Genomic DNA, 23,836 nt, shown 5'->3' with positions numbered 1-23,836 from the left:
GGTACTCTTAGCAGCACACTTTTAGAGGCAACCTAGTTAGGATTTATTCTAAAGTGTGATTACTTTGGGTTTTTATAGGCTTATTAGTTTGTTCCTTAATGATTAACTACTCATAAAACTTCCCCAATTGCTTTTTTTTTTTCCCTTTTATTTCAAAATTCCCTTCTTCCTTATTTCAGCTGAAAACAATGCGTAAGGAAGATTACCAAAAAATAATAACTGACCTGGAGATCCATTATCAAGAATTCCTCAGAAACAGCCAAGGCTCAGAGATGTTTGGTGATGAAGACAAACGAAAGATGCAGACTCAGTTCACTGATGCTCAGAAGCACTACCAAACCTTGATCATACAACTGCCTAATCAAGCACGACCACCACAAACAGGTTTCTTGTCATCCTGGCTTTTGTAGAGCTTGGGTTGCTGGGGTTTATTTGGGGCAGAGGTGGCCCGTTGTGCATTCTTTTATGTGAAAATGTTATTTTCAACATACGAATAGGAATATGTTCAAGAACTGTTCTGCGGTCTCCCAACATAACAAAACTGGCCATGCACAGAGGAGTGCATGGCTCCTTCCTTTGATGGGAGTCTGGTAATAGTGCTCTAAAATTCATGGAACCTGCTGAGAGAAAGAGAGGAATTTAGTCCATCTGATAAATTTTCTATTATTAGGAAGCTAAATCTCACTGCTGTGTTTTAGGAAGCAAGTTTATATTTTTGTGAGGGAGAGATTTCATTCTCTGAAACAGCTGCCTAAGGCCCAGATCTTCCACCTGTACTCAGTTCTACAAGTCAACTCAGTGCTTGGGTCCCTTGGGCACTGCCTTGGCTTTCTCCATGTTCCTGCTCAGCTCTCTGGCAGTTGATGCTTACCAAATTCATTTTACCATTTCAGTGGTCCCAACTGAGTGCTGTCCCGTGGGTTCCTCAAACACCATAATTGTTAATGAGAGAAACCGAGAGTATGAGAAGCAGGAGGCCTGGCTGCTGATGGAGCTTCAGAAACTTCGGCGTCAGATTGAAGCTGCTGAGATTCAGATGGTTCAAAGAGCTCCTCTTGGAGTGGATCAAGGGGCTATGCATGACTTTTCAGCCAGAATAAAGGACTTAGAGGTAACCATAGATGTTTGTCTTTGAGCGTCTCAAGCTCTGTATGACTCTATGCTGCAGTTCTGTTTATGATCAGCTGTGAAAGACACATATCCTTTGCAGAATAATCTCAGTTGGAGGCTAACCATAATGATTTGGATTAGAATTTACCTTCCAAGTAGAAAAAGTTGACTCTTGAATTTTAAAAATCAAATTCTGCCAGGCAAGGAATACAGAAAGACTGATGTCAGGTGGCTGTAAGTTCATGTTATGCCTCATCCAGAGTAAAGCACCATTAAAATCCTTTTCCAAGGACTTCATGTAACCACCTACCTGTAAAGTGCTGTATGTGGGATACAGACTGGATACACGATACTTACTATCCCTCTACTAGCTCTTTAGATTTGTGGGAGACCATGGGAGGAAGATTGGTACAAAAAGGTGACAGGTTTGGCATGTGAGAAATTCCCATGGGGCAAGGAGATTGCAAAGGTATCAAGAGCAGAAGCACCTTGGCATGTCAGAGCTGAGTTTTGGAGTGTAGATTCTCAAAAAGACATATGACCTATTGTGGACTAAAAAGAAATTGCTCAGTAGTGCTTGCCTTGAAGAAAGCAAGCTCAGCCACTTCTTCAGTCCTCAGTCATGCTGGTTATGTATAAAGAGCAGGCTGCTTGGATAAGGAGACCAATTCTGTGTGAATATAGAATAAAATGATCACTCAGCCAACCAAAAATGTGTAAAACAGGCATTTTCTTTTTCTTTAGGGTGTGCAGAACGACTCTCAAATAATGGCTGAAACCCTCAATAAGCATAAGGACTTGCTGCCTAACTTCAGAGGCTGTGAGAAGTATGTATACTTGCAATCAGAGATAAATGCCCTCTTTCAAAAACTGGAAAATATTAATGGTGTTTCTGCTGGCTACTTAGACAGGTAAGTAAATTGAGGCTCTTGCAATAAATATTCACTTTTCACATAACTCATAGTCCAGAAAGCTCCCTTTTGCTACCAATAGTAGCAAAATTACACCTTCTCTGCAAAGTGTGTACATGTTGATAGAAACAGACACATGAATTTCTTTTCTTTTCTTTTCTGGAGCACTTTAAAAAAGGTGAGAAGCGCGAGTGTCACATAAATTTCTTGTGTTACCTATTCTCTTTAGCCAATCATCTGCAATTACTTAAAAATATCACTGTTCCTTTCTTAGTCCTTATATATAATGGATTAGTCCTTAGTCCTTCCTTATAATGGATTTGCCTTGTATCATTTATTTTAGCTTGAATGCACTGAGGTGTCTGCTCCAGGTTATTCTGCAAACAGAAGATGTGATCAGAGTTTTTGAAGTCAGGCTGTCTGAAGAGGAGACTGTTCCTTTGGATCTTGATAAAGTGGAGGCTTATCGGGCTTGTCTGAAGGTGAGGGACCAAAACCCAAGGACACACCAAAACAAAATTGGTACCTGCTGGCACTGATCTATTGACCTGGGGGAAACCTTTCCAAAACCACAGGAGACAGAAATGCTGATCCTGTTGTATTTTATGCATAGACATACAATGTTTTGTAAATCAGGCACATTCTTGCTTGGCCGGTCCAGGGAGGGGATTGTCCTGCTCTGGAGCTCTGCACTAGTGCAGCTTTCCTTTGAGTCCTGTGTTTAGTTTTGGGTCCCACAAGATAAAAAAATGTATGAAGTTATTAGATGGTGTCCAAAGGAGGGCTGTGAGAATGGTGAAGGGCTTTGAGGAAGCTGTATGAGGAGTGCCTGAGGTCACTTGGTCTGTTTGGCCTGGAAAAGAAAAGACTGAGGGGAGATCTCATTGCAGTCTACAGCTTCTTCAAAAGGGGAAGAGGAGAGGCAGACTTTGATCTCTTCTCTGTGGTGATCAGTGGCAGGACCCAAGGAAACAGGAAGGAGCTGTGTCAGGGGAGGTTTAGGGGAAGTTTAGAAAAGGTTCTTCATCCAGAAGTGGGCAGGGCACTGGAACAGGCTCCCCAGGGCAGTGGTCACAGCACCAGCCTGACAGTGTTCAAGAAGCGTTTGGACAGTGCTCTCAGGCACGTAGTGTGACTCTTGGGATGTCCTGTGCAAGGCCAGGAGTTGGATTCAATGGCCCTTGTGGGTCATTTCTGACTCAGGAAACTGTGATTCTTTGAAATTGTTGGAAGTAACACACAGGTTATTACTTCTTCCACCCCCTGATTGTTGCTGCCCACAGAGCAAGGGCAGCTGCTTGGAAGGTTTCTGTAGCTCTCATTTGACATGACAAAAAGGTAACTGGGTTGTGTTCCATTTGCACCACCTACACACTTTTTTTCCCTACTAAAGGTAAGAACAGAAAATAATGAAAGAGTTCTTATTCTCCCAAATGCATTCAGTGCACTAAAGGACCAGCAGATAAAGGCAGATAAAAGACTGGATCTGCAAGACAACTTTGTGCTCAGCAAAGCAGTTATTTCCCTTTTCCCCTTGTACAAGCTGAATACTTTCACTCTATGATTTGACATAGACTCTGTAGCAAAACCAGGACACTCAATAACACTCAAATTTACTTGCTTCACCTAGAGGACAACAAGGGCAATTAACAAACCTACATGCAAGAAAGGAGATACTGCCTTCAAATCTACATTCACTAGTGATAAACACAAATAATAGTGTACAAAAATGGGTTACAGAGACCTTCCATGCAGCTAGGAGTTGTTCTTAGCTGGAGTAAATTTGAGCTACACACAAAATAAAAAAACAACCAAAAATAAATAAAATAAAATAAAACAATAACAAAAAATCTGTGCGGATTTTTAGGTGTTTAAAAACTGGATATGTCACTCCTGAGGCTTGATTCCACCGGTGTTGCAAGTGCAGGAATCTTTTATACTTCAGTGGAATTTTCTAGTCAGTTGTTTCTAGGAACAAGCAAGGCTCTTGTTCTACTCTGGTAACTGCTCTGCAGAGTTCTGAGAAACTGAAATGTTGACTTCAGAATATAATAGCAGAGGGCTTTGGTTTAGCAAATTATTTAGTCTAACTTTAAACGCATTTTTAAGCCGAGCTGTTTACCAAAATAGGTGTTTCACTTTAAATAGTTTAAGTCCAGCTGACATCACTATACATACCTTACTGAGTTAAAAGCAACATCTTTAGATCCCAACATACTGTGCATGCTGTTAAATTGGTGAAGTATCAGTATCTTCTCAAGAATAAATTAAATGACAACATTTTGGTTTTTTCTCCAGAAAATGAAAGCAGACCTAAATATGAAGAAGTCATTACTGAACACCTTGGAAAATGAGCTGCAGAGAACACTTCAGATTCACTCACAGTCTTGCCAGTCATACACCCTGTATGACATGGACATTGGAAAGTACTGTGACAAAGTCACCCAGCTAATAGACCGCTGGCAGAGGGCTGAGAAGCAGATAGATAACAGGTTTGTTCATGTTTTCAGAGCGTTTTCCTTATTGCTGTTGCTACCAAGATCATCTTAGCAGTGAATTCTAAAAGACCTGATGTGCACTAATCTTTGCTTCCAAAGGACAAATGGTGACTTCAGGGCAATGAGACTTGAGCTATTGTGAATAGGTTGAACATACTTCGAAAGGAATTGTGTAAGACCAAGCAGAAAAATGTAGTTAGCCATGCAAATGTCTAACCTATATGCTAAAGAGTTGTTCCAAATTTTTTTTTTAAATTCTTGCTAATGTTCTTGGATTAAGTGCTTCCAGTCAACATTTTCACCCCTCAAAAAAGCAACGATGCTTATTCCTCAACAACTTATACTTTAGGGTTAAAAAAATAACACTAAGAATTAAGTAACAAAATCGAACCTTGAATCTGAATCATGAACAGAGGGCATATTCTGATTGTTTGAGGGGGAGAGGTGGAAGTTGAGGTATGGCTTGTTTGATTTTGTTTTATTTTGTTTTTATCTGAGGACAAAATGCAGTCCTAACTGGTTGCTGGTTCTTCAGTGAAAATTGAGAAGAAGAGTACTGAAGTCAGCAAACTTGATTTTTATCACTGCTAGTTTTATTTATTCCTCACTTTGACAGGAAGGCCCAGAGTTGTGAGTAACTCTGTCTATTACAGAGTTACTCAAAAGTGAGGTATTAAAACCCCATATTGGTGACTAATAATGAGTACAATTCTCATTTATTTAAAGTTTTTGTTCAGAATCTCCTTTTCAGAGCTTCCCATAGTTTTACATAAGTTTATTTGAAAACTGTGTAAAGAGAGAGAAAGAGAATGCACTTTCCATTTTGACAAGTTTTTCCCTTTTTCCCCCTAGGTCATGGGATTTAGAAAGGCAGATCAAACAGCTGAAAACCTACCGAGATCTCTACCAGGCTCTTAGCAAGTGGATCTGTGATGCCAAGCGCCGGCAGGATGCTATTGAGTCCATGAAGCTGTGTGATTCCAACACTATCATGAGATACCTGCATGATCAGAAGGTATGCAGCACCTGAATGAGTTGTCTTCAGCTATTTGGATTTAAATTGTTTTGCTGTACAGAAAATATCAGTATCAATGCAGTCTGCAATACACTGGCCTGTTTTGAATTATAAAGTATGCAAGCTACCAAAAAACACCACATATGTAGAAGGCAGGAGGGAGGAAATATTATTGTCCTCATTACTTTCTGTCAACACTGCAACAGATTATGAACAGGACTGCGTTTGGCTCCTACACATTCACTGACACTTTTACACATCAGCTTTGAATTAATTCAAGGGACTGTAAGATGGTGCAACTTATGGGAAAAATTACAGCACAAAAATAAAAATCAAGTAGATGCATCTAAACTAAAGTCAAGGAACTCTGCCTTCCCAGTGCTGGAGGTTTTTCAGTTGCTGAGTGTTCTCTCTGAGAAAAACCTTCTCATGGCCAAAGAGCTTGCTGTTGTAAAAACTGCCCAGGTACAGGTCACTTCAGGCCTCAGCCTCAGGGGCTGCAGTAGTCTCCTGCTGCAGGTGCTTTCTGATGGAGGCAGCGTGGACAGGAGGAAATACTGGTAAATCTTGCAGGAGTGTTTCATGGCTCACCTTTCTCTTGGCAGAACTTGCACAGTGAAATCTGTGGGAAGCGAGACAAAGTCGAGGAGCTTCTCAAGCATGCAGATCAGTGCTCAGCTGCAATTAAGGTACTTGGATCTCAGCATTTTTGTGGGGTGTGGTTTTTCATGGTCAGGCACTTCCCATTGTCTCTGCTCTGCTGACGGGTGGAAAGTCAACTCCCTGATGCATGTGTACAGAAATTGGTGGGGTGAAATACTTCTGAGTACAAAACACAATGAAAGCAATTTGTGTACTTGCCACCTGAAGACTGTGGGATAATGCAGCAGATACCAGTGAGAGCTTCTCTTCAGGTTAATCAAAGCCTCCTTCTAGCCGGACCAAACTTTCCAGGTCACGTGTTAAAAAACATAAAGTCAAGAACAGATTGGTGCTTAACAAATTCGGTCTGATTAGGATCTGATCTAGGAGGCAAGACAAATGCAGATTAGCAGGAGGAATGGTGTGCAATAGCCATGAAAATCAGTAACATACAGAGGGAATAGTTTTGCGGTCCTTGAATTTTTATGTCACCTTTCTGTTCATGCTTTCTCCAGCTCAATCTTACTCTGTGACAAAGATTTTGCTATATATGTAACATGGCATATGTGATACAAAAGAGCTGCAGAGACTGTTATGTCTGATGAAGTTTTGGTGGATAACAGTACTTAGACCAGTTACTCCCATGAAACTGAATCTTTTTCATCTCCTTATAGCCCTCAACTTACAGAAACAGTTGTCCTCTTGTTTTTGTAAAATGTTTTTCCTCTTTTTCCCTTGTCATTCTCCCCCATGAATCTCCGCAGGGGTACTTAAACTGATGAGCTTCTGTTTATGACAGAGGATCATCTCTACATGGTCAGAAATATAAACAAGGGGGAAATGTAGCTTTTTATTAAGAAAACAAAAGGAAAAATCACCAAAAACTTGCATTTTCTGCAATAGTTTCACAGAGAATTCTTTGGCAGTTTCTAAACAGGTCTTGCTTTTTGTCTTATTTTTCAGGATTATGAACTACAGGTTGCTTCCTACAGTTCGGGATTAGAAACATTGCTCAACATACCTATCAAGAAGAGTGTGGTTCAGTCTCCTGCAGTTCTAATCCTACAAGAGGTACCTTTCTTTCCTCCCTTTCAATTGTCTGAATGCATTTGTTTGTCCGTGTGAGCCCTTGTGTTCTAACACTTAGCACTGTCACTGGTAATGTGTGCTAGGCACGTAAGCAAAAAGAATTAGTGCAGAATAGTCATTGTGCTGTAAAATCAGACCTGGGCTTGTTCAGACATTAGATTAGCCCTCAGGAATTTATCTCATTCCTATGCACTGTCCACTGCATACATACTGTGAGAAAGGTAGATTCTTGCCCCAAGTGGTTTAGTCACTTTCAGCCAGGGAATTAACTGCTATTAAAAATTTATCTTGGGTTACTTGTGACTGTCAGACGGGAAGAGCGGGATGAACCAGGGGATGAAGGCTTGAATTTAATATCACATCAGCAGTGAGGGGCAAACAATCCTGAAAAACCAAAGGAGATGTGGATTTTTCGTAAGGAAGAATTCACACTTTTGGGGTCCTCAGAATGTCATGTGAGTTTGTGAGGAGGAGAATCTGCTTTTTACTTTGTTGAGTGATATCTTTGCTCAAGTAGATTGGAATCCTTTAAGTGGTCTGGACATAGGTATGTTGATGTCTACCTCTACTATAAGGTGCTAACAATTCTGTTTCTTTTCAAGGCTAATGAGGCTCAGTCCCGCTATGTAGAGCTTCTTACAAGATCAGGAGATTATTACAGATTCTTGAGTGAAATGTTAAAGAGCATGGAGGATCTGAAGGTATTCTAAATATTTTATTTTCTGTAGCTTTCATTTTTATCACATATTAGAAAACTATCGCTAATCAGAGGCAGAAAGTACAGTATAAAATAGCTCGCAAAACTGTATTCAAACTCAGAGGTGCCCTACAAAGGAGGCATATCAGCAGAGTCATGCATCTTTTGTGATAAAGTACAGTGTTTTACAAAGTGGTCTCCAAGGTGGTGTGTGAAGTGAGGTAGAGAACTGGTCTCCTTGGTAAATAAGGAAGTGCTCATCAAGGCACATGAGCGATCCTTCCCTGCCCATCCCAGCCTTGAGCTCAGTGACAGCACAGATACCTCAGTGCTGAAAACTTGCTCCTAGTGGTTGAGGGCATCTCATTTTTGACCATATCCTAAAGTGTTTTGAAAGAAGCAACTTCTGATTTGAGGCAGCTCAGTGAAACAGAGATGCCCATTAAACAAGTTGCATAAATAGAATGTGAATTTTCACCTGTTTGAAAACTGGGGAGGTTCTAAAGGTGACTGTTCCATACTTCCCCAGTGAACTTCTGCTAGACCACATTTTACTATCAGTAATGCACCTCCCTCCCCCCATCAAGTATCTTTGCCCCTCTGAAAGTCATTATACGCTGATTTCTGAATAAGGTTTCTGAATAAATAAAGATTACAGAATCTGTCTTGATGACATTAAATAAGAAAAAGGGGGTTTAGATCTCATTGAAGCAGCAAAAAAAATCATTTTTAAGTTGTTAGTGTTACAATGTATATTTTATTGCATTTGATGATTTTGAAACAGTTGTCAAAATATTTACGGGAGTTTTTCTGATTGTTTTTCTGCTATCATGTTGCAGATGAAAAACACCAAAATTGAACTCCTGGAAGAGGAACTCAGACTTGCTAGGGATTCAAATTCAGAGACAAGCAACAAACATAAATTCCTGGAGCAAAATCTGCAGAAGTACCAGATGGACATTTCTCAGCTCAAGGCAAAGTTGATGAGTTTGGAGGAAATGAAAAGACAAGCTGAAATGGATGGAAACTCTGCTAAGCAAAACCTAGACAAATGCTATGCCCAAATAAAGGATCTAAATGACAGAATAACCAGGCTGACTTATGAGACTGAAGATGAGAAAAGGAAAAGGAAGTTGCTGGAGGATAGATATGAGCAGCAGAAGAATGACTATGACCAACTGCAAAAAACAAGGCAAAATGAGAAAGACAGCCTTGGTTGGCAGAAGTTAGAGTCTGAGAAGGTCATCAAGGAGAAGGAGTACGAGATAGAAAGATTAAGGGTTCTTCTTCAGGACGAAGGCACACGGAAGAGGGAGTATGAAAATGAGCTGGCTAAGGTAAGAAACCAGTTTAGCGAGGAGATGAGTAATTTAAAGAACAAGTATGAAACAGAAATTAATATTAAGAAGACAACAATCCAGCAGATAGCTGCACAAAAAGATGATGATGCAAAAGGCCTCAGAGCCCAGGTTGACAGACTGACAAGAGAGAACAGAGACCTTAAGGATGAGATCGTGAGGCTGAACGATGCCATTCTGCAAACAACAGACCAGCGGCGGAGGGCAGAGGAAGATGCTCTCCAGCAGAAGGCTTGCAGCTCTGAGGTGTCACAGCAGAAGCACCAGCTAGAGCTGGAGCTGAAACAGATCATTCAGCTTCGTGGGGAAGACAACTCAAGATACAAGCAGGCTCTTGAGGAGGCTGCCTCAACTATTCAGGATAAAACTAAGGAGCTGGAAAGGCTAAAGCTTCAGCTTCAGGAAGAGGCTAAAAGCCGATGGGAACTTGAAAATGAATTGGCTAAGGTAAGAAACAGTTATGATGAGGAAATTATTAGTTTAAAGAACAAATATGAAACTGAGATTAATATCACAAAGAACACAATTCACCAGGTCACCATGCAAAAGGAAGAGGAGACAAATAATTATAGAACACAGCTTGATAATGCCATGAGAGAAAACAGGAATTTGTGTGAGGAAATTAGGAGACTGAAGAATACGATAACTCAGACAACAGACAATCTACGGAAAATAGAAGAGAATGCTCAGCAGCAGAAGGCAGCTGGCTCAGAGCTTTCTCAGAAGAAACAGCAGCTGGAGATTGAGCTAAAACAAGTTATTCAGAGACACTCCGATGAAACCATGCGGTACAAACAGTCACTTGATGATGCTTCTAAAACCATTAAGGAAAGAAACAAAGAGATTGAAAGGCTGAGAAAGTTGTTGGATGTAGAAACAAGTCAGAGGAAAGAAGTGGAGGATGAGAACAATCAGCTGAAAAGAGTCCAGTTCGACCTGCAGAAAGCAAACACAAGTGCGACTGAGACAATTAACAAGCTGAGGATCCAAGAGCAGGAACTGGCCAGACTGAAAATTGACTATGAAAGAGTTTCACAAGAGAAAAAAGGCAGGGATCAAGAAAGTGCAAAGTTCCAGAGCACTGTAAAAGACTTGCAGATCCAGAAGCATAAGCTGGAGGAGGAGCTTTGCAGACAGAACAAAAATTTAATGGAGGAAACATCCAGGAGGAAAAAACTGGAGGAGGAAATAGAAGGCATGAGGAGATCTCTGAGAGACCAATCGGTTAAAATAACTAATCTCACACAGCAGATAGAGGAAGTATCTATTGTCAAGAAGAGGAATGAAGATGACCTTAGACACCAAAGAGAAGTATTAGATGGTCACGTGAGAGAGAAGCAAAGATACATGGAGGAGTTAAGAAAATACACGTCTGATATTGAGACTTTACGTCGTCAGTTGGTCCAAGAACAGGAGCAATTAAAGCAGGCTCACCTACGATATGAGCACTTACAGAAAACCTCTGAGGAAAAAAGCAAAGCCTTGAATGAGTGCAAAATAGAGATCGAAAGGCTTCAGTCTCTCACCGAGAACCTTACCAAGGAACACTTGTTACTGGAGGAGGAGCTGCGAAATGTTAGATTGGAGTATGATGACCTCAGAATGGTCAGAAATGAAGTTGATGAGAAAAATACCACCATTGCTGAACTAAAGAATCAGCTTCAGATGAGCAGCAAGCAAACCCTGGAACTTCAGGGGTTGCTTAATGATTTACAGAAAGAAAGGGAAAAATTGAGACAGGAAATTGAAAAATTCCAAAAGCAAGCTCTAGAGGTATTCACACATATTTTGATCCCAGCTTTACTGTTTCTCAAATATGTAGTTAATTGCAGTGTCAGTTTGAACAAATTAATTCACTCTTTGCTCTTTGAAGTCACTGTACTTGTGACTAACATCCCCTTTATGACCCTTCCTCATGGTTAAGTTTTAAAGAAAAATGGCAGGATTTGGCCACTTCCTTAACCTCTTTACTCTCTGGGAACTGTTCTAGGGAGCCACAAGCTCTCATCACCTAGGAGAGCTTTGTTCTCAGACCTTGTCCCAGAAGAAATCTGTCTTTTGTGCCAGTGTCCAGCAAACTATCCTAGGGAAAAATGGGAGCATGGGGATTACCAATGTGCTTTAACAGTTCCCTGCTGGCTGTGTGTGCTTCCCAGGCTGTTTCAGCCAGGATGGGTTTAAGCTGTCCTTTGAGGCTGACCTGAATGCTGTCACAAACTAAACTGGCTAAAAACCCCAGAACCAACAAGCTGTCAAGGTGCTGATTAGCTGGGTAAGATGTTGACTCCAAGTGAGGATTAAGAGTCGTGTGCCTAAGGTATTAAAAGCATATCTTTCTTGGACTGTTTTGAGGACTTATGTTCCTAAGTCATTAAGGGCGTTTGCAAATTTTACTATTGGCCCTTACTTCTTAAACTTTTAGTGACAACATAAACAAGTTAAAGAAAACATTTTTTAATATTTTGTTATTCTGCCTAGTTTCCTGTACAAAGAGCTACTCTTTAAATATATATAAGTGAGCACTTGTGAAAATGTATTTTTTCCTAGACTTGTCCCTTATATTTCTTTTCTCATATCCTTTATTCAGTTTTTCTTTCCTTTATTCTAAAAATCCTAATACTGATATTAAAAAAATACTAACATTTAGGAATATATAACACCCATGCATATATATGTGTGTGTGTGTATATATATATATACATACACATATATATGCACATATTTATGCATGTATTACAGATAGATAAACTTGTATTCAGTTTAATATGCATATAAACATGCATGCTTGTGGGTGTTTGTGCATATGAACACATGCATGAAGACACTGCATGAATTAAAATGGAAGGCAACACAGGTAAAATTATTTGGAGTGAAATGTGAAACTAACAGGAAAGCAAAAATTGAGTCATATGTTTCCTTTTATCCATGTATGACCAGTCCTTAGCTGATGCAAATTCCCCTGGATTAGTAGGACTGCCAGGACATCTGCTGAGCATCAGGCTATTTATGAGTCTCAAATGCTCTGTGTATTTGTCAGTGTACTGTGAGAAGTGTCAAAAAGGTACAGAGAACTAAATCAGCCAAAGGTTGAGGCTGTGGGTAACAGAGTGAAGTCTCTTGAGTCTCTGCCAGTGCTGAAGACACTGTAAGTGAAGGGATGATGTGCCTTGTCTGGTTTATGTGCGTCCATAATCTTGGGTAAGGCGCTGCTGTGACTAGAATATTTTCCAGTGGGAGTTTGCTGCAGGTTAAATGACAGGCTGGAGAGCATTGTAGGCAGAGGGCATAACTCTGACCAGCGCAAACTCTAACCATCCTTTCTTGCTTTATTTCTCCTCCACAATTTTAGGCATCCAGTAGGATTCAAGAATCCAAAAATCAGTGTAGTCAGATTATGCAAGAAAGAGAAACCCTGCTGATTAAAATGAGTGCTTTGGAGCAAGACAAAGCCAGACTGCAGAGATTAGAAGAGGAGCTGAACCGTTTGAAAGTTACCCTGGAGTCAGAATCACGTTTGAAGCAACGCCTGGAAAGTGAGAAGCAACAAATTCTGAATGATCTCAACCAGTGGAAGAGCCAGCACTCCCGAACAGAGGAATCTATAAGGAAGATCCAGTGTGAGAGGGAGAAGAGTGAGAGGGAGAAGAACAGCCTGAGGAGTGAGATTGAAAGGCTGCAGATGGAAATCAAACGGATTGAGGAGAGATACCGGTGCAGACTGGAAGAGACCGCTGTCAAGAGCCAGTCGGAGCTGGAGTCGGAGCGTCTCAGGCTGCAAAGAGAGATCGAGAAGCTCAAGCAGCGCCCGTATGGGGCTCACAGATCTACACAGACCGAGGAAGACTTCTGTATCGATGCCTCCAAGCTGGTGTTCAGTGGGCTGCGGAAGAAGATCACAGCCATGCAGCTGTACGAGTGCCAGTTGATAGACAAACTCACACTGGATAAACTGCTGAAGGGGCAGAGGTCGGTGGAAGAGGTCGCGGCTGACATTGAACCCTACCTCAAAGGGGCAGGTGCTATTGCAGGGGTGTCCCTTTCACCCCGACAGAAGTACTCTTTTGTTGAGGCCAAACGGAACCAGCTGCTAACAGCAGAAAATGCAGTCCTGCTCCTAGAAGCCCAGGCAGCAACAGGGGGTGTGATAGACCCACACCGAAATGAGATATTAACAGTGGACAGTGCTATTGCCAGGGATCTGATTGACTTCGATGACAGAGAGCAGATCTATACAGCAGAAAAGGCTATTACAGGATTTAAGGATCCTTTCTCAGGCAAAACTGTGCCGGTATCTGAAGCCATCAAGAAAAATCTGGTTGACAGAGAAACTGGAATTCGTCTGCTTGAAGCCCAGCTGGCTGTAGGAGGGATAGTTGATCCTGTCAACAGTGTTTTCCTACCCAAAGAAATAGCTTTATCTCGTGGTTTGATTGACAAAGACCTGTACAGGATGCTAAACAACTGCCAAGGCAGTACAAAGAACTTCATTGATCCCACCACCAAAAAGGCAGTCACTTATATGCAGCTGAAGGAAAAATGCAGGATTGAACCACACACTGGTCTGCTGCTCCTTCCAGTGCAGAAGAGGAGCATGTCATTCCAAGGGATCCGGCAGCCTGTCTCAGCAGATGCACTGCTTGAGGCTGGAATCATTAAGGAATCAACAAGGAATGACTTGGAAAGAGGTGCAATTACAGTGGAAGAAGTGAGTGAGAGAATTATCGATTTCCTTCAAGGCTCTAGCTGTATTGCTGGTATCTACAATGAGGCTACTAAAGAGAAACTTGGCATTTACCAGGCTATGAAAATAGGTTTGGTTAGGCCGGGAACAGCCCTTGAACTCCTAGAAGCCCAGGCAGCCACAGGGTTCATAGTGGATCCTGTCAGCAATGTGAGGCTGCCTGTTGAGGAAGCCTACAAAAGAGGCCTTGTTGGAATTGAATTTAAAGAGAAACTTCTCTCTGCTGAAAGAGCTGTCACTGGGTACAAAGACCCAGAAACTGGAAACATCATTTCTCTGTTCCAAGCAATGAACAAAGAGCTCATAGAGAGAGGCCACGGCATTCGTCTGCTGGAGGCGCAGATCGCTACTGGAGGGATCATCGACCCCAAGGAGAGCTACCGCTTGCCAGTAGAGACGGCCTACAAGCGTGGCTACTTCAATGAGGAGCTCAACCAGATCCTTAGTGATCCAAGTGATGACACCAAAGGGTTCTTTGATCCCAACACTGAGGAAAACTTGACCTACCTGCAGCTGAAAGAAAGATGCATAAAGGATGATGCAACGGGGCTCTGCCTTCTGCCCCTGAGAGAGAAGAAGAAGGTGGTGCACACCTCACAGAAGAACACCCTTAGGAAGCGCAGGGTGGTCATTGTGGATCCAGAAACAAACCGGGAGATGTCTGTTCAGGAGGCGTACAGCAAAGGCCTCATAGATTATGACACCTACACAGAGCTAGCTGAACAGGAGTGTGAGTGGGAAGAAATAACTATCACAGGATCGGATGGCAGCAGTAGAGTCGTCCTTGTGGACAGAAAAACAGGTAGCCAGTATGACATCCAAGACGCCATTGATAAAGGCCTGGTGGAGAGGAAGTTTTTTGACCAGTACCGTTCTGGCAGCTTGAGCCTGACCCAGTTTGCAGACATGATTTCCTGCCGTAATGGCACTGACGAGGTGTTCCGGCACGAGTCCGTGACTCGGTCTCCCACCGTGCTGAGTGTCAGGAGCTCTTCTTCAGTGATCAGGAGCGGTTCTTTCTCAGAGACCCCAGATGAGTGCAGTCCTATTGCAGCCATTTTTGACACAGAAAACTTGGAGAAAATCTCCATTTCAGAAGCCATACAGCGGGGCATCGTGGATAGCATCACTGGGCAGCGGTTACTTGAAGCCCAGGCCTGCACTGGTGGCATAATCTGCCCTACCACTGGCCAGAGGCTTTCCCTCCAGGAAGCCACTAGCCAAGGCATCATTGATCAGGATATGGCCACACGTCTGAAGCCAGCCCAGAAGGCCTTCATAGGGTTCGAAGGCATAAAGGGCGGACGCAAGAGGATGTCAGCAGCTGAAGCAGTGAAGGAGAAGTGGCTGCCTTATGAGGCTGGGCAGCGGTTCCTTGAATTCCAGTACCTCACTGGAGGTCTCGTGGACCCGGAAGTACGTGGAAGAATAACTACTGAAGAAGCCATTAGGAATGGATTGATCGACGGCCGCGCTTCCCAGAAATTACAAGACACCAACAGCTATCCCAAAATTCTGACCTGCCCCAAGACCAAGCTGAAAATATCCTACAAAGATGCAATGAACCGGTCAATGGTGGAAGACATCACCGGGCTTAAACTGTTGGAAGCAGCCTCTGTTTCCTCTAAAGGCATATCCAGTCCCTACAATGTCTCCTCGGCACCTGGCTCTCGCTCTGGCTCTCGCTCTGGCTCACGTTCAGGCTCACGCAGTGGGTCTAGGAGAGGAAGCTTTGATGCCTCAGCAAGCTCTTCATATTCTTACTCATACTCAGCCTTCAGCAGTGGGTCTATTGGGCGCTAATAACAAGTGAGGGAATGTGTCTGCATTTTATTATAATTTAGATTATCCTATATTGCATTTACTAAAAGAAAAAGAAACAAAACAACAAAATAACTCAAAGCAAAGCCTTGAAGTCTTTTCTGGGTGTGTTACACTTTTCTTCTGAAAAAGCTGTAAAATGTTTGGATGCAAACTTATAGAATATAGATTAGGGAATGCAAAAGTACTATTTGTGAATTTTGAGTTTCAGTTCCCATTTCCTCTTAGTCATAGGATTTTAATAGGTCTCTGTATATTTTAAATACTGTGTCATGTGCCTTCTCTCGTTATCCATTACTGTCAACCTATAAGGTGATAACTGAGGTTTGAAAGTCTTGCAGTAGTTAACTTTTTATCCACATAGACCTTTTTCAATTTGCTATTATGAAAAAAAGATATTAACAATATGGACAGAAAATGCCCTTAGTACTGGTTTAGAATCTATACCGTAAATATGAGACTGTCTTTCAGATGCTCTACTTCTTTATGTTTGGCTAGTCATTTTCTGAAGTATAACTTGGTGGATGTAAAGGGCTATTGTTAGGCTGGGCTTTTGTTTTACTGTTAAGCCATATACAATTTTCTACTATTTTGCTTTATTTTCCTGTAACAAAGAAAAAAGAATCTAACTGTACCATGTCAGCTATTCTGGACAATAAACTTCTGAAGTTTTAAAGTGTTTGGTGTGTACTTAATAATTTTATCTGTGGACATTCTTGGAAGTGCAAGTGAGAGAAAGAACCAGTTTTAAAAGAAGCAGATAGTAGCTTTGTTGTAAAAAGTGCACAGGCAAGTTCAATTTCATGATGCTGAGCCATCACTTTTATGAATGAGGACTTCTGATTCTGATTTTTCAGTAAGAAAATTAAGGTAGCACCAATAATGGAAGCTATGCTCCAGAAGCAGAATGCCTGTTTGTACACTTGTTTATAGAGTTGATGGTGATAATAGGAAGCATATCTTTTTCTGCTTGTAATCCAGCTCATTGTCTCTGCAGCTACAAGGGACTGAGTCAGATTCTCCCTTACACATCCATGCAAGTTTGGACAGTGAGCAGAACAAAAAACTGGCTGGCTTAGCTGGCCAACTGTGGCACACGAACATCTTTCAAAACCTGAACAATTGCCTCTTGTGATATCCTTTTGCCTCTTCTGTTGGCTCCTGAAAGCCTAGCTTGAGAGAACTGCGGTAGTGTAGCAGAGCTTGCATGATACCTTGCTGTCGTCAGTTTTATGCAGGCTGCTGGCATCCTGTTGACTCCTTTTATCTGAGCTGAGGAACCAGAGCAGAACTAAATGACCACAGTATTAGAGGACACAGGAGTGATTTGAAGCCACTTCAGCCAGCACAGAAAATGACTTGTATATATGGGGGCTGTCCTGTCCTCTCCCCTGTGACACACAGTGCGGATACCTCTGAGTAGGCACAATGATTGATCAGTTATCAGAACTTAGTATGGTTTTATACAACTGCTTCAGTGACATGCTATGCTTTTATACAGTGCTTTAGTGACAAATCTGTTAGTATAATTTGCCAGTAGCTGAAATAATTTCTTCCCTTAAGTTGTTCAAAGCCCATACTTCCTTTTAGCCATGAACCGTGTAGGAACCCTGCTGCTCTATGAATTTTAGTTCCTATAGCTAGAAAGAAGATGATGGGCATAAATGTTAGTCACTGTTAATTATGCTGCCTAATTTTTTCTAGAATGTTTCTTTTGTGCAGTAAGGCATAGCACATGCTCTGATCCTGCTGTCTGTGGATGAACTTTAGCTTCTTACCTGTCTGGGAAATATTTCCAGTGTTTCCTGACAATGGCTGTGTATAAAATCTCTGCCATACATAAACTATCTTCAGTTACTGGACTAAGAAATTATTTGGATTCTTACAGGTCAGTGTTGGAGACCTCCACAGAAAGTAAGTGCGAAAGTGCATCCTGTCATCTAGGGAATCTTCAGAGCTTTGGAGATTTCTCTCTACAGCTGAGTATTTTTGCTGTGCCACAGAGGAGGAGTCAGTGTCTGAAAGGCTTTCTGACTGCTAGGGAGAAACAACTCTGTAAAAAAAAACAAAAGCAATCACTGCTTAATAGAATCCCAGACTGATTCTGCAGCTTTTAATGACTATGGGGTTCCTAGTGTCTACAGTAAGAGTAAAGCTGGTCATTACTAAAGGAATGCTCACTCTTGGATGCGCACACCAGTTTGCATGGGCTGAGAAATCCTACACATTCCACAGCAGACTGGGCTTAGGTGTTTTATTCAAGACATTCCTGGTGTCTCTGTTACATTGTTTTAAAGCTCCATCTTTGCATACTACCTTTCATACTGCTCAGTCAATGTTTTGTCCTCTCACAGTGACCGAAATAGGAGATGATATCACAGAAATTACGGTGACAGTGCTTTCTCCTTGCACACATTCCAGCAGCAGCTGCCAGTGTGGTATTAGTGGTGGCCTTATGTGCCAGAGCTGAGGCAGCAGGTGGGACAGGGCACTGCTAATGTGGGATGCTAAAGAGATAAGTGGAGAGTTTTCCTCCACCATCAAAAGGTGCTGAGGAAGGAAGTTTGGAAGAATCTCTTTTTTCCATTTGCAGCCCAGTGGGGAGGTCAGCTGGCAGAGAGAGGCATGACAAGTGAGCACACCCAGCAGAGCAGTGTGGAGACTGTGTTTGCAGCAGTGCTCAGCATTTCTGGGCTAGGAGAGCTTTGCCTGGGGCTTGAAGAGTAGAAAGGCTGTGGTTTCTTGTGGTGGAGTGTAGCAGGAGCACGGGCATTGGTTGGGGGCTGCTGCTGTGCATTTGGGGCAGGATGTTCATAAGATCTGTAGCTCTTTTGCACCAAAGGTGGAATGAACTGCATTCGTGCATTTTAAAAAGAAAGACTGGCGACTTTGGATGATCTCTGCTGCTGAAACAGTAACTCCCTGTTGTTGGAAAGCCTGAGTGTACCTGTTGGTTCAGCCTGTAGTTGTAAACACTTCCCTGTTCAGAAGGAGTGCTGAGCTGGCTGTACTCATTGGCAGCCTCATACTTTCCAGCCACTGCTCTGAATTTGCTGCCACTTGCTTCCTCCTTGTGCCTTGGGGTAGGTGATTCTCACCCTGTTCAATGGCAAATGTGTGCCCAGTGTGCTGACTCGGCTGGGGAGGATAGTGCTTGGTTTCTCATTAGCAAGCAACTCTTTAGAGAATTGGTCTTGGCTCTGAGCAGGATAGCAATTCATTCATGAGGGTTTTACTGACTGATTTAATGGCCTTGATGTTGTGAATTTGCTGTCCTCAGTTTTAACCTGGGAAATGACTGCTGGTTAGAGCCCAAGTGAGTAATGCACCATGAGGTTTGCATGGCACAGCAGTGCTCAAGACATAGTTTTGTTTGTCTTAGGCTATTTGGAGATGTGCACTGCCATGGTTAATTAATAGTCCAGCCCTATCAATATGGAAGAGAGGTGGGGAGATTTACAGAATAGCAGCAATATGACTTGGTATAACCATGTTTAAATTACTAGCAAATTGTGTTTAGGCAGAAGGTAGGTTTTGGTCAGTTTTTGGATTGAGTTTGTTGCAATTTTTATACATTTTTTGTAATATAAATCTGGAAGAGTAATTTACTTTGCTGATGTTTCTGTGATCCTCAGCTGTTCTGAGATGAGCAGAATTTATATGCTGTGTAATGCTCTCAAAGAATAATGCTACACTCAAAAATACTTTTTTTTACATGGCCAAAAATATAAGACTAATTCCTGCTGCTTTGTGCAAAAGTGACTCAGTGAAACAGAATGAAACTGTACTAGTGTAAAACATGAGGAGGACCCAAGTCTAGCATATGCACATGAGAAATACCAGTGAGCATTAGTAGGTCAGTGGAAACTGAGTAGCAAAGCACTGGATAAGGTCATGCCTTCTCTTAGATTCTCCTGTACGTGCTGCACCCTCCTTATGCAAGTCATAGAATCTCTGAGGACAGTAAAGACCTCTAAGATCTTTGACTGTTAACCTAACGCTGTCAAATCCATCACCAAACCGTGTCTCTAAGTGCCCCATTTAGGGCTTTGGGGTCATTATCACTTAATCACCACAGGACAGATGCTTAAGGGGGAGTGGCAGGGTTCCCTGGCAATGAAAAGGCTGCTGGGACACAAAGCATCTTTCTCTACCTTTCCTTCAACAGGCATGCCTGTGCCATTTCTCTCACCAAAGGAAATGACTAGGGACACATCCCATTACCTGCCTGCTTGGTGGGAACTGTGGGACAAACTCAGTTTCTTACAGAGGTTAAATGAGCACTGGCATTGCAGCATAGCTACAACAATAAATACATGGAAGCTTCTGCTGCTGCTGAGTATTGTTATTTGATTACAAATAAGTCCCATACTGTATACAAAGCTGTTTGCTCCTAAAACATGCCATTTAATGGTTGAATTGATGGTAAATAGAGGATGAAAGTATAAGAGGTGGCTCTCATTCAGTGTGAACATTACCTCCAAGACCATGGCATCTGTCTATGCTAGAGAGACCCCTACCCAAACTGCCTTTTTACCTCTTACAGCCTTTGTATCTCGCAGGACACAAAATAAGAGAAGCACATCTGGCCACAACTCTTCTTTGTGAACCAACCCTAGGGGCTTTTGGATTCCTACCTTCATTCCTAGCTGTTTCTTTCACTCAAAAATATCCCTTAGGTCCTCTGGGGCCAGGCTCGCCATTAAGCCCAGGCAGATTAGATTTCTCTTTTTCAAAATGTTGCAGATTTTTGTTTATTTATTTTTTAATTAGGCCAAGAGTAAAGTGGTTGTCCTTTTTTTTCTCCTATAAAAGCAAAGTACTGGAAAGTTTTTTACAAGCAGTCAAGGGTAGAACTGGGATAGTGCTTGGTTTCTTGGCTGAGCTAAAGAGTTTAAAAACATAATCCAACGTTTCTTTCTCATAATGTTTTATTTTTAGAACTTTATTATTAAATTCAATTCAATTTTAAAATGTCAGTATAAATATTTACATTTAGGAAATAGCAGGAAAATCTTTAAACCTCTCTAACTCTTTTTTCATCTGTATATCTGTTCACAGCATTTAGCACGTGTTTCAAAATAGGTGTAATTGATCTAGCATTATCAGTTTTTCTGGAAAATTATTAGAGGGATGTGTAAGGAGGAGAGTAGGAGGAATGCACTTATGTAGGAGGAATGCACTTTAAAGCCTCCATTTCTTTCAGGTTACTATTAGAGATTATAATCTAATGTTGCCCAATGTATTCTTATCTGTGGACCCTCTGCTGTGCAAGTTGGAGGAGGAAGGGGATGAGTACCAGCATTGTTAGACACATTTGACATAACTGGCATTTGCAGATGACTTTCTATTAAGAGAATCTTGGGATGGAGTGCAAATTTTTTTTCCAGAAATGTTATCTTATGATTTGTTACCTCAAAACACAGGAGAAGTGACACAGCTTTACATCCAGCCTGCAAAGGACCCATATATGAACAGTGGCTGTCTGGTGTGGGCAATAAATGGAACATCCTTCAATATGATTGATCCAGATCATTCCAGAAAAATACCTTGGTATGCCTATATGTGGACCCATGGGCTGGAATATCTAAGCTGCCTCTACTGGGAAACTGAGCAGGTTTGTAAAAGCAGGGTGAGCAGGTTGTAAAAGCAGGGTGAGCAGGCTCTATTGAAGCCATTTGACACAACGAGCATCTTGAAGGCATGCACTATCCCATGACTTATGTACTTAGCAGGCCAAGTTAATGGGAAAGCCAGGTACCTACAAGTCCTTGCTTTGGCAATTTGAGGGATCTGGGGTTTGTTACCCATATTTACCTGTGATGCCATCCTGCATTCCAGCACTTGGGATGGATGTCTGCGTACTGCCACACCTTCTGGAGCGGTTCCTAGTGTTCAGGTCCAGAGTCTGCACCAAATTGCCCAGTTGTCAGATGACATCACAGGATTGGTCATCTGCAGGTATAGATAAAGAGTTTGAACAACTATGACCTGTGGCAGGTAGTGATTAAGAGAAAATTCCTTCCATTCTGGACTCCAGATCGTTCACAGTGATCTCAGAATTTGTGGGTGGTGAGGAACTAGTCTTGGGAGATGGGAAATATTCTTGCCAAAGCTCATTTTTCCTAGGCTTTAAGACAAGAAAATGTAGGAATTTTTGAATGGGACCGAGTTGCTTGTATTGCACACATGTGAGGCTGTGTGATTGAGAGCTTTGGAAAGGATAAAATCAGTGAAACTTGATTGAGCATCATTGGGGCACTCGTCTCAGAAAGCTCATCACTGTGTTGCAGTTAAGCTGTGCCACATTTCTGGCAAAGGGTAGGGAGGACACTCAAAAACTGTTGGTGTTCCTGAGCAGAGGGTGAGACTTGATTGTGTATTAGTGGGTATTGCCCTTCAGTTCAAGATGGAAGGGTGAAGAGGCACAACCAGTTATGAGAACTATTGGCAGAGGAAGCTAAAGAATGGCTAATATTTCAGGAGTCACTTTTATAAGATCATAAAAATTAATTATATGAACATAACCTGCCAAGGCAGATCAGGCTTTCTGGTGGATGTAACTGTTCAATATGAGAGTAAACCATCGCCACTTGTTGATGCAGTGATGAATGGCTGAGAAGTCTACACCTGAGGAGCAAGTTCAGGAGATCACAAATGCCAGTAATATAAAACTCATTTGATTTCTTATAGGTACATGTGGAAAGTGCTATGAGAACAATTACAGGCTACTAGCTGAATTAGTACTCTCAAGTTCCCAGCAAGCAAAGATTTCCTAGTGTTGTTTGAATTAGGCTCTATTTACATCTGTGAGAATTTTATTTATATTCACAAGTCAAGCAAGAACTATTTTCAGTTCTCTGTTCACCTGTTCCAGAGGATATAAAAATTAGACCTGTTCCAGAGAATATAAAATAGCAGGCAGTGTCTCAATCTCTGCACTAATGTGCACAGAGGCTGCATAAAAGTTCAGTTATATATTTGCTTGACATTGACAGTGCATTAATTTTCTTTAGTTATTTTTATATATACTTAGTGAGAGGTTTGTAAGTTTGCTTTCCACCCCTACCCCCTATTCCCCCCCAGATGACACTCTTGGCTTATTCTTCTTCTAAAGGTCATTTTTGGAACGGATTTTCTGACATCTGCCTCCTTTACTCTCCTTTAATTTTAGCATTTGAAATATCTTTATCTTAAAGTCAAACTCAGACTTGGATCTTGAACTGTCTAAGTGAGTTTAGTTTTATATTTCTGGTCTCCAGAAATATATATGAAGATCTTTCTTTCCTCCACTACATGTCTGGAAACAAAAGTGGCTCCTAAAAACAAAGATTTTCATTTCTGCTGGAAACTTTGGAAACACCTTCTGTTAGCAATTCTCATCAGACCTTGTTGAGCTCTGAGTGTTGCACAGTGCCATGTGCGTCTGCTCCAGGGGTAAGTAGGATTCTGCTTGTAGCAGGGACATGGTGCTTCCCTTTGTCCCAGCCACATCTCAGATATCCACTAATTCACAGGAAGACTGTAGTTATGTGTTTCCCTCAGGAGCTGCTGTTAGGCCTTAGCACCAGGGTATCTTCCTGCCAGCTTTGCTCCAGACATGAATGTCCTGCTGGGCTTTGCAGCAAACTGAAGATAGTATTTGAAGAAGTTAAGAAAAATAAATTAAGTGCTGCTTCTTGCTATGTTGGCACATGACAGGTACACTGTCACATGTATTGGTACCACACTGGGACCTAAAACTGGTACCCAAGTTCCACTACTGAAGATGCAGGCTGTGTGTGCTGTGTATTACAATAAAGCCCAGTCTCCTTGGGGAGCCTCCTTGGCCCTGCTCGCTCTTACCTCTGCCAAGGCAGTTGAAAACATCTGGGATCATTCACTTCCAGAAAAGGGCAGTTAATGGCAACAGACTTTGATACAAGCTCACTATGCAGTTAAGATGAATCTTTGG

The 23,836-nt window shown here is 41.8% G+C and overlaps 1 protein-coding gene across 3 annotated transcripts in view; it reads left to right on the top strand.

Moving 5' to 3' along the window:
* Positions 1 to 16,530, top strand: part of DSP (desmoplakin) — a 39,208-nt gene extending 22,678 nt beyond the window's left edge. Inside the window, exons 14-24 of one of the 3 annotated variants that reach the window (XM_064705310.1) lie at positions 180 to 384; positions 894 to 1,111; positions 1,855 to 2,021; positions 2,365 to 2,503; positions 4,320 to 4,513; positions 5,372 to 5,534; positions 6,140 to 6,223; positions 7,140 to 7,247; positions 7,868 to 7,966; positions 8,802 to 11,093; positions 12,670 to 16,530. In XM_064705310.1, the coding sequence (XP_064561380.1) occupies positions 180 to 384; positions 894 to 1,111; positions 1,855 to 2,021; positions 2,365 to 2,503; positions 4,320 to 4,513; positions 5,372 to 5,534; positions 6,140 to 6,223; positions 7,140 to 7,247; positions 7,868 to 7,966; positions 8,802 to 11,093; positions 12,670 to 15,864 (6,864 nt within the window). In that variant the 3' untranslated portion in view covers positions 15,865 to 16,530. The remainder of the gene's footprint in view (positions 1 to 179; positions 385 to 893; positions 1,112 to 1,854; positions 2,022 to 2,364; positions 2,504 to 4,319; positions 4,514 to 5,371; positions 5,535 to 6,139; positions 6,224 to 7,139; positions 7,248 to 7,867; positions 7,967 to 8,801; positions 11,094 to 12,669) is intronic. The other 2 variants (XM_064705312.1, XM_064705311.1) reach the window with 2 other exon arrangements.
* The last annotated feature ends 7,306 nt before the right edge of the window (positions 16,531 to 23,836 follow it).

Source organism: Zonotrichia leucophrys, chromosome 2, assembly GCF_028769735.1.
Source record: "Zonotrichia leucophrys gambelii isolate GWCS_2022_RI chromosome 2, RI_Zleu_2.0, whole genome shotgun sequence".
NCBI classification, from domain to species: domain Eukaryota; kingdom Metazoa; phylum Chordata; class Aves; order Passeriformes; family Passerellidae; genus Zonotrichia; species Zonotrichia leucophrys.
Note: the sequence above shows the minus strand (reverse complement) of the source record. Positions and strands in the feature narration are given on the sequence as shown.